The sequence below is a fragment of the Harpegnathos saltator genome, unplaced genomic scaffold, assembly GCF_003227715.2.
Source record: "Harpegnathos saltator strain DR-91 unplaced genomic scaffold, Hsal_v8.6 scaffold384, whole genome shotgun sequence".
Classification (NCBI taxonomy): domain Eukaryota; kingdom Metazoa; phylum Arthropoda; class Insecta; order Hymenoptera; family Formicidae; genus Harpegnathos; species Harpegnathos saltator.
Genome location: NW_020230188.1, coordinates 439,536 through 456,234, shown reverse-complemented (window position 1 = coordinate 456,234; position 16,699 = coordinate 439,536). Strand labels below are relative to the sequence as shown.

Sequence of the window (16,699 nt, the reverse complement as noted above, 5' to 3'; positions counted from 1 at the left end):
CGTGGGCAGTATCCTCTCGATGCGAAAATGCTCTTCCGCATATCCGACAATAGGAAAAATAATTAATTTAATGAAGTGGCTAATTGGACAGTTGCGGGGCGCCGCATAAACGGCTCCCCCCGCGGGCGCGAACCACAGAGATGATCATTGCATTATGCAGTACGCGCACCCGGAACACGGCGCCTGTGAACAATCGCCCGTTTGCACATTCGCTCAACGGAAGCGCCTCTCGGTATCGTCGTGGACACGCATTTTTGCCTCCGATAAATAATTCCGTTCCGATCGAATCGCGTAATCGCGTTACAAACGCGATCGGCTGCAAATTGGAAACGATACAAAGGACGCGACACGACTGCGTTAGGTCCCCGCAAACATCCGCCTATTCCACGTGGGTATTACCCGCGGATAGAGACGTGACGCGGCGACGGCGACGGGGACGGCGGCGGCGATGGGCGAACGGTTAGACTGACAAAATAACAACAATTGCGACTGCTGCGTCGCGTCGTCGAATGTATTCGTGCGCGCACGCACGCACGCACAAACGTCGCCGTGCGACCGCGGCCGGTTGTTTATCGATCGGCAAGTCTGACCTAACACTGACACACTTCACTCTCGAGATCTGACCTCCGTTCCGTATCGCGTATCGACTACCTTCCACACCCCCACCCCGCCCTCCGACGTTTCGCCATAACCTTAGGATTTATGCAACTTCTCGCCGGCGGCCACCTCCCTCCCTCCCGCCCCCCCCCCGTGCGCGAGCCATCTTCCGGATTAACGTCATTTTCCGGTATCACGGGTAGATACCAGCTCGCCGACGAGCTATAATTTCCTGCCTAATGGGCTAATGGAAGGCAGCTGTTTCATTTTTTAACTGGTTCCAACTCTACGGGCGCGGAGGGTTGGGGAGGGTCGTGGGAACGAGCGCGTTTTGGGAATGAATGTTTCATCGTGTGTACATCCGCGGTATACGCGACCCCGTTGCAGATCCGTACAATTACTTCCATCGCTTGAATCTTTCATGCGAGCGGCGTAGGGTCGTGTGACTTACCGCCACCGTCGAAAGAATCGAAATTTATAAGGAGCTTACACGTTTAACAGATTCCCCGTAATTCCGATGAATTTATTGATGAGACCCAGCATGTTTGACTTTGTAACTTTTGGGCGCAAACTCTCTCTCTCTCTCTCTCTCTCTCTCTCTCTCTCCCTCTCCCTCTCCCTCTCCCTCTCCCTCTCTCGCAGAAAAAGAATAATCTCACGAGGCCTCTCGAGCGCAAAGGAAGATTCCGGTCTGAATTTCTTTCACCAAACGACCAAACTCGATTCGAATCATTCGTATTACATTCGGTCAATATAATCAAGCTCTCGCGCGACCTCTAATTGATTTCGGCCGACCGTCTTGACCCGAATGACTTACAGCCCGTTAACATGTGGCTCGCCCACAATGATGGAATCTTGGGGTCCTGGGAGAACGGGCACACCCCCGCCGCCGGGCCTACAACCGCCGCCGTCGGTCGGGAACAGCAACAACAACGCTGCCGCAACGACGTCGACGACCACCCCGAGCGTCGCACAGCCCGGCACCACCGCTCCCATCGCCAGTCCCGAGGGAGTCAGCGACGTAAGTAGCAGAAGTAGCGGAAACAAGTGCTGCCGGTCGAGACGGCAGGAGAAATTTCCCTTCGCGAGCGCGCGCGATCACACCCGCGCGACATTTCCCGGTCGACCTCGCCAGCTGATCGGTCAAACGCCAGTAATTAGAGGCTAATTTGGTGTGTTAATAACACATACGAGCGAACCGACCACCTGGCCAACGACGTGGCGGTGGTCCGATTGCGAACGCGGCGCGAGGTAGTCGCGTGGATGCTCGTAGTGGATGCAGCGATAGGATATTTACAGCTGAATGGAGTTCCTGAAATGGCGGATGCAAACTTGACGGCGGGGCGGATTCGTTGGTAATAAACAAGTAAAGGGGGACGATCGAAAGAAGAAGATATTATTCGAGATGTATGTAACGGTTTCACCGTGTCCGAGACACGAGTCCATCACACGGTGTTGACACAGTATTTTTAGCCGTGTAAATTGTAAATTGTTCCGCACACGCGCAAAGTTTTGATGAAACGACCGAACGTTTTAATTGCGTTTTCCGAACATACGTCGGTAACGCGCGCGCGCGCGCGCGGTAAGTGCTAACGCGTGTTCGGCATGCACGTGCAGCTACGATACGCCGAAATTTCGGGACAAAGTTTTGCGAGCGATACGACCGACACGTAGCTGCAGAACGAGCAAAGGTTATCGCACGACCATAACCAACGTCGAGTTAATAGCGCATGCATGAGCTACCATACGATCCGAACACATGTTAGGCGCGCATCGACACAGTGACCGAAAGCCACTCTCTCTCTCTCTCTCTCTCTCGCATCTACACCTCTTCCGTCTTCCGTTTCAATTTCATGAGATCGCGCGCGCGCGCGCGCGATCGTCGGACACGTAATGGGCGCCGGAGTCGAGTTCGAATCGAGGATCAGCGGTCGCGATGTGAATCCAGAATTCTCGAACGATTGCCCCGATAAAACAGTTGCCGCGTCGTCGACGCAAGACCCTTTTCCCCGACTTAGGACTTTGCGTCGGTAGAAATACTCTCTGAGGAAATTTCACGCAAAGACGTTGATGAAAGAAGAAGTCAAAGATCAAAGAGAAGCGCACTCTCACGTAACGTCGCAAGTCGCAAGTCGCGAGAGAGAGAGAGAGAGAGAGAGAGAGAGAGAGACAGCTCGCGCGGATCGCGCAATTAGCAATTAGAGATTAACTCGGACTCGTTTCGACGAGTGAAGTTTCTTTCTTCACAACGAAACAAACGCCAGCGCGCGCGGCTTTCATCTCGTGCTTTCAGGTGTCGCAAAAGTCGGGAATCTGGGATGGCCCGAACTCGTCGTCGGGCGGTGTCGCGGAGGGTCCCTCGCGGAGCGTGTCTCACGCGGCGAGTCTCGACGCGATCTCGAGGAGAACCGTGAAGCCGGAAACGACGACGAGGGCGCCGTGCCGCAGCCTCACCTGCAGCGTCTGTAAGTACGCTCTCGAGTTGGCGCCCGCGATCCGCCCTGCAGCGGATTTTTTTCTCTCTACTTACGTGTCCCACTCGACGTGTCGCGCGAATTCTCTCTGACCTGGCATTAGCGCTTTCTGTGGAGCGATGTTTTACGTTGCGGCCGGCGATACACAATACGTTAAGACCTTCCTTCCTTCCTCTTCCCCTCTCTGTAGATGTGTGTTTGTTACATTTCAGTCGTGATCGGCGGAACGATTCGCGCTCGGCCGCAAAACGGCCGCGGCGCGTCGTCGCCGCGCCGGGAAGCGGTAGATAGGTAAACGCGCGATTGTACGTACAAACGACGCGGGCGTCTTCCTCCCGCGATTCTGCGATTCTGCGCAGTCGATTTAAAAAGGGGATAATCGCAGGCTTTATCCTTGGCAAATTGCGGCTGTGTCGTGACCGCTGCTCTCTACGTCAACAAAGGTTAAAGGGTAACCGCGCGAGGCCAACTCCTTTCCTTGACAAGTTCGACAAATTGATGGTCCGCCTCGCGGTTCCGCCGCTCACGACGCTCACTTTCCAAGGATCTTTCTTTCTTTCTTTCTTTCTTTCTTTCTTTCTTTCTTTCGCATACGTCGTACGATAGATCGCTTCGACGATCGACGATCGGAACGAGATCGGGATGGAAATCGCTCCGACGACGACGGCGCACGCACGCGCGCACGCCTCGGTTCAAGAAACTTTGAGCGCGTTTGTATAGTTGCAATGTGTACTACGATAACGGCAACGACTGTGTGCGGTGACGGTAGCGGCGGTGGCGGCGGCGGCGGCGGCTGCGACGGCGACTGCGGCGGCGACGGCGATGGCGGCGGTGGCAGAGTCGTGTAGCCATGCACCTGTGTGTACATCGCGGTTAAATAATAATTAATGGTAGCACGGATAATAATATTATTGCATGCGACGTTTCATGCCGCGAGTGTTGACAGATAGCGAGCATCCGGCCTTCCGTGTCGTTGCATCGCGAGCTACGCCGATAGCTCATGGGACATACTACGAGCTCTTGTTGCATGTTTGCAGATAGTAACTGATGAGATTGATAAGTCGCTTTGTCTCTTTCTCCGGTTGCGTCGGATGTACGGAAAGAAAAAGAAAGAATGTTCTTACGATATTCCCTGTAGAGAGACAGACAGACAGACAGACAGACAGACAGACAGACAGACAGACAGAGAGAGAGAGAGAGAGAGAGAGAGAGATTCTCCTCGACGAGCGGGGGCAGCTTAGCGATTTATGCTTGATAGAAAATCTAAATGTATCTTTACTGTGTACCTCACCTATATGTTTACGCAAGGACCGATGTTTCACAACGGGTCATTTATTCCCCGAAATCTATTTTGCATTAATTTTACAATCCGCCCACGTTCGTCGAGCGTTCCGTTTTCTCGATAAGCTCTTATTCTCTCGACAAATGCTACATTTTCTGTCGAATAAGATCGATTTTTAAATTGTGGAATAAAATCTACAATTAAAAAGGACATTGTCGGTGAATTCGAGGTGAAGTCTGTGTGAGGCAAGTCTGTATGTGTCTGGAGCTCTTTGGTGATTGCGATTCCACTTTGGGAGCCTCGGTAGCTACACACAGTCGTCACGCGGAATGTGATAAGCAACCGGCAGTTGCTATACTATAATCCGGTGGTGTCTTCGCCAAGAGCATAAAGTTTATCTGGAACACGGAAATCATGAGAGAGAGAGAGAGAGAGAGAGAGAGAGAGAAGCGTTTGGTTCAGGAATTCCGTCTGAGTACGTCCGACCAAGAGTCACGTTGTTAACGTTACCGGTAACACATAAATGACGATTCTTTGATGTCGGGACGGAAGAGGAAGGAGTATATAGATCGGGGGAAATGATATTTTCAGACGAGGGTGGGGGGGTACACTCTAGAAAAAGGATCGAGGAGATTGCCAGAGATCCTGACAGAGATCGCGCGTTTATTTTTAGTTTGAGAACCATGTGCGTGTAAACGTACAGGGAAATATCAATTTAAAAAATATCATAATATCAAAATTTCATAAAGAGTGTACTTGGGAGTAACTGGCGCGTATCGCAAAGTGGATTTATTCAAACGTCAAATCGTCACGGAACAATGTTTCGTTTAATTTTGTCGCCGCCACACAGGCTCCGCGCAAATCAGTGTTGAAAACCGGAAATCAGGTTTGAAACCACGTCACGTTCAGGAGCCGGAATTCTCTGCGCGATTTCGGGACCTGGCATCGGGAGAGGATTTAATGCATTTTAAAGTACGCTTCTCTTATTTCGACGGAAATTTTGAATTATGAAGGAGGCGAGAGAGTATCTGATGGAAGAAAATTTAACACGACGAAAACACCGCGTTACGCCTCTCTATGCCACATCGTGTAACATTCACGTAAATATGCGCCATACTCCTCTCGCTGCTCCCAACATCGAAGAATTACGATGGCAACGGCCACGACCCTTCTTACCCCCGCCCCCCCCCCCTCCCCCGATTCATCTTGAGCGTTATGTATCACCTTTGTCAATCCGATGGCGATTCCCACTCTTCTCCTCACGTACTGTCAATCCAGTGTCAAATCTCAGTAAACTATTTTAGTAGCGGGCCGAGGGAGCGAACACGTCACTCTCGAGCGACGACCAGCTACAGTCGATAATCTCACCGAAGGTAAAACAGGAGGGAGCAGCACCCTGCTTCCTTGGTTTCCTTTAACCGATCGGGCGGCGAGCTTGCACCCCTTTACAACTTACCAAGCGCTTGCGGCTTTCTTGTTATCATGTGCTTTCGAGAGATAACCTATACTCTCTTGTGTCCGATTGAGCTTTCATAGGCCTCTGTTTCTATTATTCACCACTTGCTCTGTGTGTACCATGTTACAACATATTTATACTACTACTACACTATTACTACTACTACTACTACTACTACTACTCTACTACTACTACTACTACTACTACTACTACTACTACTACTACTACTACTACTACTACTATTACTACTTGTACTACGTTAATTTACAATATGCTAGCATCCAACTCCACGTGGAAGAGAGTGCCCACCATATTTTGTACTTTTTGCCGTACTATTATCAGATGAGCACCGTAGCCTCGCTCGATCAGCCCGTCTGTGCTCTCTCGGAACCTGAAGATATCCGTCCAGACGTCTCCGCCAGCATCTCGCGCGATCAATCTTGCAGTCTCCGTATATCGAGTCAATATCGAGAGGAAAGATTGATTTTAACGTTTTCGAAACAACAACGATCATCTCTCACGGGAATTAGCGCAACAGAGAGCTTGTCTCGTGTATAAATGTTTCCAAAACACTTAGTGTCTGTCTTCTCGAAATGAACGTCGCTCCTTCGGAAAACAATCAGTCCTCTCTGTCTGTGTTTTGTGTCTATAAAATATCTCTTTCGCTATCGGATCATCTGTCTTGCTCAGTTTTTTCTTATCTTTTGTTCCCCTGTGCCTCGTTCAAAGTTCGCAAGCTCCTCGCAGTCACGTGACTCGACGATAACGGGCCGGTCGAGCAATCTCTCTCCGAGCACAGTCGGCTGATCGTGAGTATGAGGGATGAATTCTTAGTTACGCTTCTCTTTACAGCGGAGCAAGAATGGCTGATATCTTTCACGGCTTTCTTTTACCTCAACACATACGCAATGCCACTGGCACATGTCCGGGCGATACGCCCGGTGGTGCCATTGTGTACGGTACCGATCCACCGCAGAACCACCGCGCGACGCGCGCAACCATCGCAGAGGCGGCGCGATCGACATTTATCATTGTACAAATCATTAGCAAGACGAATCCCATATACATGTATTACATAATAGTAGTAACATCGACCTAGCATTCAACGCATCGTCATAAAAAAAAAAGAAAAAAAAAAGAAAAAAAAAAGAAGAACAAAAAAGAAAGAAAAAAACTCGCCCTCGCGTGACATGTATAATCATTAAAAAGAAAAGCAAGGAAAACGATCTCTCTTTCACAGGTATGCAGCTTCTAGTGCGGATTAACAAACTCGTTTACTGACACACTTCTCAACGCTTCTAGATCGAGATATAGGCTCGGTTATTTGTCTATTTGTCTATTTGACTTGCTCGTGAAACGTGCCGAAGCGATCGGCGATCAAACAAAATTCCTGATCGCTTCTAAAATATTGTCGTGTTAGAAGAAGAAAGAAAAAAACACAAATGACGACGTGTTCACGTGTTCGCGAGGGGATACCATGTCGAATGAGTTTGCAAAAGTTTCGCCCGTCCAATACGCTCCGTCTCAATGGAAAGGAACGAGCTCGGCAAAAGTTCCAACCCCCATTACGCGCGATCGCTTTGTTGTTGTACACTTTTGTGCATTAGATCAGTGTGTATATCGCAAACGGTGTCGTGAAACTTGATCGGAAGAGTTATATCCTTCGAGACACGTATATTGCCGTGTGTATATATGTGCCTGTATTTTATACTAGATAGATTACTGCGTTACATTGTCTATTTTTTTCTCTTCCGTGATCATTGAATGTGTCAATTAGCGATGTATTATGTAACGCCAACGGCTCATTAGAGTTGCCGCCGTCATTCTCTCCAAAAGACGATTCCGTTGTCGAATGCGAATAGATTTGATTTGATCGAGCCTATATTTCGCACCTAACTAGACTTTGTATCAACGATATACATATATATTTACGTAACAGAATATACACCACTATATTGTCTCGCTAGTGACACGACTTGGAAAGACTCACGTTTGCCCTTCGTTTTTGTAGCAGCGAAACATTCGAAAATCTTTCCTGGCGTCGCTTCTGAAAGCGACTTGCAGAAATGGCGGGCGTCCAAGGACCGAAAGTCGCCATCTCTGAGTCAGATGGGACCGGATTCCATCAAACACAAAGTAAGTCAAATCGACAAATGTTTTTGCACAAAGGTCATCCACGTGCGCGACTTTTATTCTCTTTGTCTCGTATGACTCGTTACTTTAACGTAACACGACAAGAGAAGAGTGGTCGTTATCGAGCACAGGGTGAAATTGTTTACTTATGCGAAACGCTCGATCAATCGATAATCAACACCGGATTAACGTGTGGTTTGCGTCATGTTGCAGTTCTCCTTGCAAGACAATGGATCCGCCAAGTATTTTCAAGGAGCGATGCATACACCGAACATGGGAGAGAAGGTCGCTCAGGTGAGTGGCTTATTTTTGTTGTGTTGCAATTAGCGAGTAACATTATAACAGGAACCGCCGCGCGGTGTCTCTCCCCATTAGCGTTTCTGTTCCGAGAGATTCCGTCAGAAGTGGGTCTTTTATTTCTCATTTTGGGAACCCTTCCGCGCGAACGCTCGTAGTTGTTTTGATCACACTGAAAGTTAGACGATTCCCTTCCTTCCCTCTTGTCCCCCCCCCTCCCCACCTCCCATCGTCGACGTCGACGATGTTCCGATGTGAAGGGGATACCGCAGGAAATTAAAAGCGCCGCGGCGACATACTTATCCGACGCTAATTGAAATTGGAGCAATACTGTCTCCCGGAAATGGAATTGTCCTCCGCTCTCTGTGTGTGACAGGTCAGAGGTTCCTTCGTCCACCCGGAACAATTTGCTTTCGTGAATTAAGCATAGAGTTCGTCGAGAAGTTAAATCTCGTTTGCTGATGTCGACCAGCTGCTTTCGTCACGAAAGATACTTGCTTTTGCCGTCGGATTTCCGATGTCCCGGGACATTATTTCGCAAGGCGATTTATGCCTTACTCCTCTTATACTCAAGAAGCGAATCGCCCCGATGAGCCGATAAGAAATTGGATTTCATCCCCATTTCAGTCATATATAATAGCCTCCATTTTTCTTTCTCGACGATAACAAAGGTCGACGATTCAATCAACCAGGCGCAAATCAGGCGAGATCCGTAATTCGATTTACAACGCAATCGTTTTTGCGACGCTTTGACCTTTGAATTTGCGCTCGTCGAAAGTGTCCACTTTTTGCAAACTATATGCAGTATTTTCTTTTCTTATTGTACCGTGTGCAAACATTCGTCACAGTTTTTTTCTATCGAGTAAAGTACGGATCCGCGCGTCACGCGCGAGCCGTAAGAAAGATGAACAAAGCTTCCGCTTTTTACAAGCAGGCTATTCTCACCTTGTATCGCGCAACTTAGCACGTGTCGTATGTATGTATGCGATACGTGAGAAATGCGACGAGGTCAGCAAGTTTTTAAACATTTAGCGGGACAATATGGGGTGGGGTTGTTTGAATACGGGGGGTGTACATTTAACACACTGCCTTACATTAATACGTCCCTGACTGGCGCCAATCCGACTGCGTCGCAGTCTCGTAGGCGGAAATCTCCCGCAGCGTGAGACTCTCACAAAATGACGTTGATTTTATAAGCGGATGGCGCTTCGGGGAAAGTAGAAAACTCACCGCGGGCTCGCGGAAAAAGGGAAAGAGGCCGTCTCTCTCTCTCTCTCTCTCTCTCCCTCTCTCTCGGGATTGCTCTCCAATTAATATTATCGGCGATGCGCGAAATTGGAAATTCCGCTGTGCCTAATAAATCCGGCCGAACGCGGTCGCGCCGGAATAATAACGTTGCAAATCGAAACCCGTTCCGTTTGTATTAATGTCGTCGGTGGCGCAGTTGAAAAGTCCGAAATTGAACATGGCGACGTGAAGTGCGTCACCAAAGAAAGAAAGGAAAAAACGATCGGACGCAAGCCGTAAACGCGAGCCAAATGATGTGGCGCGGCGGCAAGGATAAAAAACGCGCAAACAACCTTCTCACCGAGCTTCTTTCTGCGACGATTTTATATCCGTTCGATACAAATCGACGATAATTTTCTCGGTCGGTCGCAATCTCGCAGCGCGGTAGATTGCACCTCAACATGTCTCGATATTCCGCCTCGTAACGAGAGCGAGGCGACATTTTACGTATATTCGCGGAAAGCGCGCTAGGCAGGGATGATCGATTGTCCCTCGCTATACCGTTGTGTGCTCGTAGACATCCAGACACACCACCGAGCAATATCCAGCGCCGTGTACTTTCAGGTGAATCAGCTTTCGCGGAAAGTCAGCCGCAAGTCAGCACAACGGGAAATAGCCTGTACACGCTCGCATAAGCTCGCGAATGATCGTGTCAGGCGTGTTTCGCACGGTGTCGTGCGCGCACTTTGCAATTGTGTAAGATCGTCGGTCGGTTTATTCGGTCGCCTCGCAATTGTATCTCGCGAGATATATCGCGGTCGCGGTTGGTGCAATATACGCAGACGTAATTTACTTGGCAAAGTCGCGCAGGACTCTGCGGATTTCCAAGAAAAGCGAACACATATTCGCCACAGTCGTTCGTGGCTTGTCGTAACTTTGATCGTTACTTTGAGGTCGCGATAATCGATATTCCAAGCGACCGTTTCAATCCAACACAATTCCAGCGGCGCGGCGCGTGGTCTCGGGAAACATACACCTCGGCGCTATTTATATAAAATCAGAATCAGGCCACTGATATCGATAACCGATACACTGTGATACACATTACAGGGATTTTCATCGCACGCTCGCGGACGTTGCTGTTTCATCACTTATATCGGCGCCAATAAACCAATTCCCTCGATGGTGTGCGCGCCACACGGCCGACAGTTTTTTCTCCGTTGGGCGTAAACTCCGTCGTTGCCTTCGTGCAACTTTCTTTCATACTATTGCAGCACGGCCGCGGCGGCGCGGCGCGGCGCAACGACGCGCAACGTTTCGTAACAAAACGTCGTTGCGAACGCCGCGTCAAAGCTCGTCAAAGAGTGTCCCCGCGGGACCCTCCGATGCTCGAACGAGCAACGTTCGACGTGCGTTCGTCGCACTGCGATATCCTGGCCCCTGCCCTGCTCGCTCAAGAGCAAGCCAATTCCCACGCAGCTGTGCGCTCTCTCGCTTTCCGCGTCACGCGCGTCGCGGAAAAACTCGCGAAATCGCAAGTCGCGAGAATAGTGTCTCGCGTTCGGTGACAAATCGCGCGCGAGCTTTCGCAACCGAAAGGCTTTCTGCTCCGACGCGCCCGTGAGGCGAGGGAGGGGCAGGGAGGGGGGGAGCTGGAACAGCTGCGGCGCGCGGTTTAAGCAGCAGCGCCAGTAAGCGGATAATTGGTAGCGTCGAATACCTGACGTGCCGCGCCGCGCTTATAGCGGCGGATCTCCTCTCGCTGCTTAATCAGTCGCGAGATTTTCCGGTTTAATGGCGCTCGCAGTTGCGAGTAACGCGTCATGGAAGAAGTTAGAGAAGCCGACGGAAGGGGAGGAAACGAGAAGATACAATTGGCGCGTGAGCGAGAGCGAACCATTAATAACGCTAATTGACGCTAAATCTGCGAGTCGCGCGCATGCTCGTGCGGAGCGCGAGTGAAACGATCGCGCGCGCGCGCGACAGCTCGCGCACAGCGTTCAAGGTGTGCACGGTGCCCAAAGTCTAATCGATCGACCGATTGTACAAATGTCGGCGATCAATGACCGATTACAAGAACGCATTACAGACTCCAGTCAGAACTCGCGGAGAACAGCGGTTCTCCGCTGGCCGCGCGCGCGCGAGCCACCCCTTCTATCGATCGCCGCCGCTTACGGCGAAAACTACGATCGAAAACGACGAGAGAGCAACGATGAACGCGGCCGATTGAAAGGCGCATTCACGGCCTGACACGGGGATGCCATCCCCGATACACGACGGCAGGACAGGATGGATATTCAGTCATCCGTCATCGTCGGGGCCGCTAAGCCCCCGAACGTTGACTGGACAATCCGTGCCGTGACAGGACCGACCGAAACCGAAGGGAAGATGCCGCGAGTGGCGTGAAGGCAAGATCCGGACGGCGCCACTCGCCGGTTAAAGCCCCGCCGCGGAAGGACGGGGATGCACCCCGTTCGATGTCGATCGCGTCCCGGTGAGAGAGCTTCGCCGGCGAATTGCCCGGTACGCGGCCTAACCCAGAGGAAAGAGGAAGAACGACTTATCGGGGCGCACGCGTGCACGAACGAGAGAGGATAAGAGAGGGACGCGCGGCACACGAGATTCACGGCCCTCCCGTTATACGGCGCTCCGGTCAGTGTCGCAGTGTCCCCCGTTCTGCCTGTCAGGTAGCTCCGTCGTCACTCCGTCCACATCCTCGGCGAAGGAAGATCGCACATGCACAAACGGTGACAAAGCGCCGCGTCCGACCTCGCGCGCAGGCAGGACCGATCAATTCTCGAAACGTCGCGCCTTTCCGCTGAGAATCTCTACCGCTCTCTCCCGGACGAGAAAAAGAAGGAGAGACACGCGCGTCACACGGCGCGCGTACGCTCTCTCCTCTGCTCACGATTACGCTTACAAGATCATGACAGAACGTCGTACGTACGAGCAGCTGGTACCACCGGCGACGACGACGACGACGACGACGACGACGACAACGACGACGACGACGAAGACGACACGAGACTGCCGCGGGTGACTGCGAACGAGGGTGATCGTTGAATCGCGCGCGCGCCAGCTCGTCGCGGGTTTTCTCTCTCTCTCTCTCTCTCTCTTTCTCTCTCTCTCTCTCTCTCTCTCTCTCTCTCTCTCTCTCTCTCTCTTTCTCTCTCTCTCTCTCTCTCTCTTTCTCTTTCTCGCCCGTCGTCGAAACGTCGGGCCGCGCTTCATGGATCGCCGCCGATCGTCAAGATCCATCCGCGGGGGTCGTCAAGGTCGTCCGAGTTTACCCTCGCGATCGACGTCCGAGTCTGAGTCGCGTCAACGTGAGTCCACGACGGATAGGGCTAGGTCGCGCGTGACAGTGTGACGGGGGAGAGACTCGTTCCGAAGAGAGCCGAAGAGAGATCGCCGGTGATGACCGGAACGGATCGGTCGAACCGATCGCGCGACAGTGAACGTGGTGTGAACGTGTGCTTCCTCTCCTCTTGACTCTGCGGAACTGACAGCGCGAAATAAAAAAGAAAAACGATGACCCCTCCCCCCCGTCTCCCATCCCCGCTGATACTCGACGAACGGGGGAGGCTGTCCTCGTGTGTTTGTTACACGTTGCCGTCGTTAGACGAGGCACGATGCGCGCGCGGTGTTGAAGCGGTGTGATTCGCCGATATAAGAAGTCGCGTATATCGGTCGAGATATATCGGACTCGAAGAGGGGTAACACGCGTGCGCGCGCTCGTGAACGGAGAAGAGAGATTCATTCCGCAAGACGGAATCTGCGGTTTGTCGTTTCGCCGATACCGAGACATTTGTCGTTCGTTTTCCCTGTGCCCGTAGTCATTGTTCACAAGGCGTGCTTCAGAGAGAGAGAGAGAGAGAGAGAGAGAGAGAGAGAGAGAGAGAGAAAGAGAAAGAGAGAATATTCCGGCTCACTTTACACTGTTCGTGATATCCCCGCAGACACGCGCGATTTCGAGAAGCGCGAGATCTGTAATAAATGAAAGTGAAGCCACACCACGGCGAATCTACTCGATCCAGCGGTAGACCACTTCTCGTAAGATTCTTCACGATCGGTGCTTCGATGCAAGCTGTGTCAAGTAGCTTTTGCCTGCCTCTCCATCGTTCATCATCCACGTATCTATACAGTGTGCTTCCGATTCATCCCCGTTCTCGGAATACCTCGGAGGGAAATGACGAATCTTGAGAGTCGAGAGCCGAGGAAGGAAAATCTATTCCGTATACCTGAATTTCTTGTTGTCTCCGTAAGAAGGATTCGTAGACGAAGAAGAGAAGGTGGAACACTCGGAACGCCCTGCACACACACACACACACACACACATTGCATTTCCTTTCCGTCATTCTCTTGCGTAATTTTCGCACGTGTTGTCCGCCGCGCTCTTGCATCGCCTGAATTCGTGACGTGCGAAAAAAGCGAGGAAAAAAAGGCTGCTCTTCACAAGCTGGTCGCGAGGTGAGCGCAATCGACTTTGCGAAAGGAACGCCGCGTACGCGCTCACCCACGTGCTCTGCGCGATCGTGTCACGCGTTGCGTACGGCTTGTATCATTGTCTGCCTGCAGGCAAACCGACGAACAAAATGGCGGGTCAATTTCATTGCCCTCGTGTTTGTTGCTAACCGCATCAGTGAGCGTGTCGCTCGCGACGACGACGACGACGAGGAGAAATCGCCCGTTCGACATCCCGAGGTACATTTCATCCAACCTCTTCGTCCACCTCGACACGTGCTTTTAACGTGCTTTTTACGTGCTTGGTATGTTTTAGATTTTTATTAGCGCGCGCGGTCGTTACGCGATTTTGTAAGGCCTTGTTCGCATGTTCCAACTTCTTCTTTCGTGTTATTCGTTCATAATACAATTGAATATACGTAGCTCTCTTTCTTCGTGTCGCTTCGCTCGCTGTTGTTCCGCAAAATTGTCGTGACGTAAAAATCTATCCGTCAAAATTTAGCGCGCGCGCGCGCGCGCGCGAGCGATCGATCGATCCGGCAACACACGTCGGGCGATATATCGTTCAAGGAGTTTACGTGTTTCGCTTGATCTTTAGCAGCCAGCCTTTGCGCCAGACTTTGCGCGCGCGATATTAATACATTCGTATCTCGCGCACTCTACGGTCGGGCAACCAATTTTACACCGTGGCTTTATCATTTTCGCGCGCCGACGTTTATCGCGAGCAATTAGTCTCGTTCCGTGCTCGTTTCCACGCCGTCGCATATTTACGTATCGTTGCACGTACGAGCGCATTATGATACTTTACTCGACTCTAACGATATAATAATTCGCGACAAGCGCGAATCGCGCGATATCACAGGCGCGATAGATCTCCGCGATAGATCTCGCTGTCTGAGCGATTGCTCAACTTAAAACGGCCGCATCCGAAAACATTACGAGTGAAGGTAGAAGTGCGAATCGTCTCGTCGAAAGTCACGAGGTCGCGCGCTCAACGATTCTCCTCAACGTTCCCAACGATTACACGCGAGCCCGATCGTGAGAACACGCATACGCGTACCGTACCGTACCGTACCGTCGTGTACGCTCACGGATCGAAAGTAATCTCGCGCGAATCCGCACCAAAGCCCGCCCAGCCCAGGAAGGGTCCATTTTTTCTCTTTGCCGGCAAAATCGATAATCGCGCGCGCGCGCTGGCACTCCGAGAATGCGGGCCGACTGCCAAAATATTTTCCAGCTCTTGTGTCTCTTCGCGCGATGAGACGACAAAAGACTCCTCGAGAGCGAGAGAAAGAAGCGTACACATCAAGAATGTCCTAGAATTAGTGTCCCTTTTCTCTCACGATAACCGCCGTTTCCTCAACGACGCGACGAGACATTTCATTTTCACGAGTGTGTTTTCCGAATCAACCCAACTCTGATTGTCCCTTCGTCGGTCTACTCGAGATATCTCGAATCGGCGCGTCGAGTCGCGCGCGCCGCATCGAGTCAATCACGCGGTCGTACTCGCGCTCGGTTTATTTCTCGGCTGTAGGAGAGCTGGCGATATAATCCGGTAGCGCTCGAATCTCTCTCTCTCTCTCTCTCTTCCGTACGAGAGCAATATTATTCGCAGGGGACGGGCAATTATACCCCTCGCACTTGCGAATTCGGTCGTCGGGACTCATCAATCGGATTTTATTGCGACTCGAAATGACCGAGCACGGGATTAATTGCCAATCTAAGAAAGCCGGTGAATAGAACGAGAGTCGGCGCGATCGACGTGTTCGTTTCTCTCAAAGGTTAACCCGTCTTGTTCCTCCGAAGGTGGTATTCGCGACGACGACGACGACGACGCGCGTTCACATTTGCAACCACGATGCAACCGGCGAAGGTCATAGCCACCAGGTGATCAATGACTGGTGTCCTTGTGTCGCGGTGGTAACCAAACCTAACCTAACCTAACCTAACCTAACTTAACCGCCCACATCCATGTGCACGAGTGTGTGTGTGTGTGTGCAGGTGCAAAACGCGGGTTCACGCACGGTTCACAACAGCCGGTAACAACACCCGTCCTTACTGTCGACTTTTACATTATTTCGCAACTTGCTCAAGTTCCACTTTCATTATCGATTCTGCGAGAAATCCAAGTCAGCAATGGCCGCTTCTAGCTGGACACGCGACAATCGTTGACGATTTGACGCTGACGAGAAAAGCCGGTCGCGCAATTTCCTCGCTCTTTGCGAAAGTATGCCGTAAAGTTTCCGCAAAGAAACTTCCCTCTATCACGTAGTCTTTTATTCGGGCGTTCGTATCGCTGATCGTTTAAGGATTATTAAATTACGAAGATTGTGAGAAATTGCAGCAGCGACTTTTTGCATCGTCGCGTCGCACAGCCCCTCCCTCGCCCCGGGCGCGCCAAGTTTCTTACGCGAGGAAAACGAGGAAACGCGGTTCGATTGTATCGCTCGAGAAAGGATTTTGCGCGCGATTGATCTGTTCCTCGACCTTGTCGCTCCAATGTCGCGACTACATCGTGACTCGCGAGCATTTTTTTGTTTCTTTCTATCGCAATCTGTCGTAGTCTGTGCACATCGGAAGATGCTTCCTCCCCCCCCCTCCCTCCCTTTTGCCCGTACTCCGGATCGATTTTAGCGGCTCGGTGTCACCGTTGGAAAAATCGTGCGATCGTCGCGCTCGCTGCGCGTCAGTCGCGTAAACGCTCCCGGAAAATACTTTTCGAGCGATATTTTTACGCGGCTAAATGTCAAACGACGAACGACGGACGTC

At 51.3% G+C, this 16,699-nt stretch overlaps 1 protein-coding gene across 11 annotated transcripts in view; it reads left to right on the top strand.

Annotated features, from left to right (window-relative positions):
* Window positions 1-16,699, top strand: part of sei (potassium voltage-gated channel seizure) — a 111,118-nt gene that overhangs the window by 55,005 nt on the left and 39,414 nt on the right. For 10 of the 11 annotated variants that reach the window (XM_025300831.1, XM_025300832.1, XM_025300836.1 and 7 more), the window contains exons 5-9: window positions 1,417-1,618; window positions 2,891-3,062; window positions 5,658-5,726; window positions 7,821-7,945; window positions 8,156-8,236. In XM_025300831.1, coding sequence (XP_025156616.1) covers window positions 1,417-1,618; window positions 2,891-3,062; window positions 5,658-5,726; window positions 7,821-7,945; window positions 8,156-8,236 — 649 coding nt within the window. The remainder of the gene's footprint in view (window positions 1-1,416; window positions 1,619-2,890; window positions 3,063-5,657; window positions 5,727-7,820; window positions 7,946-8,155; window positions 8,237-16,699) is intronic. The other variant, XM_025300833.1, reaches the window with a different exon arrangement.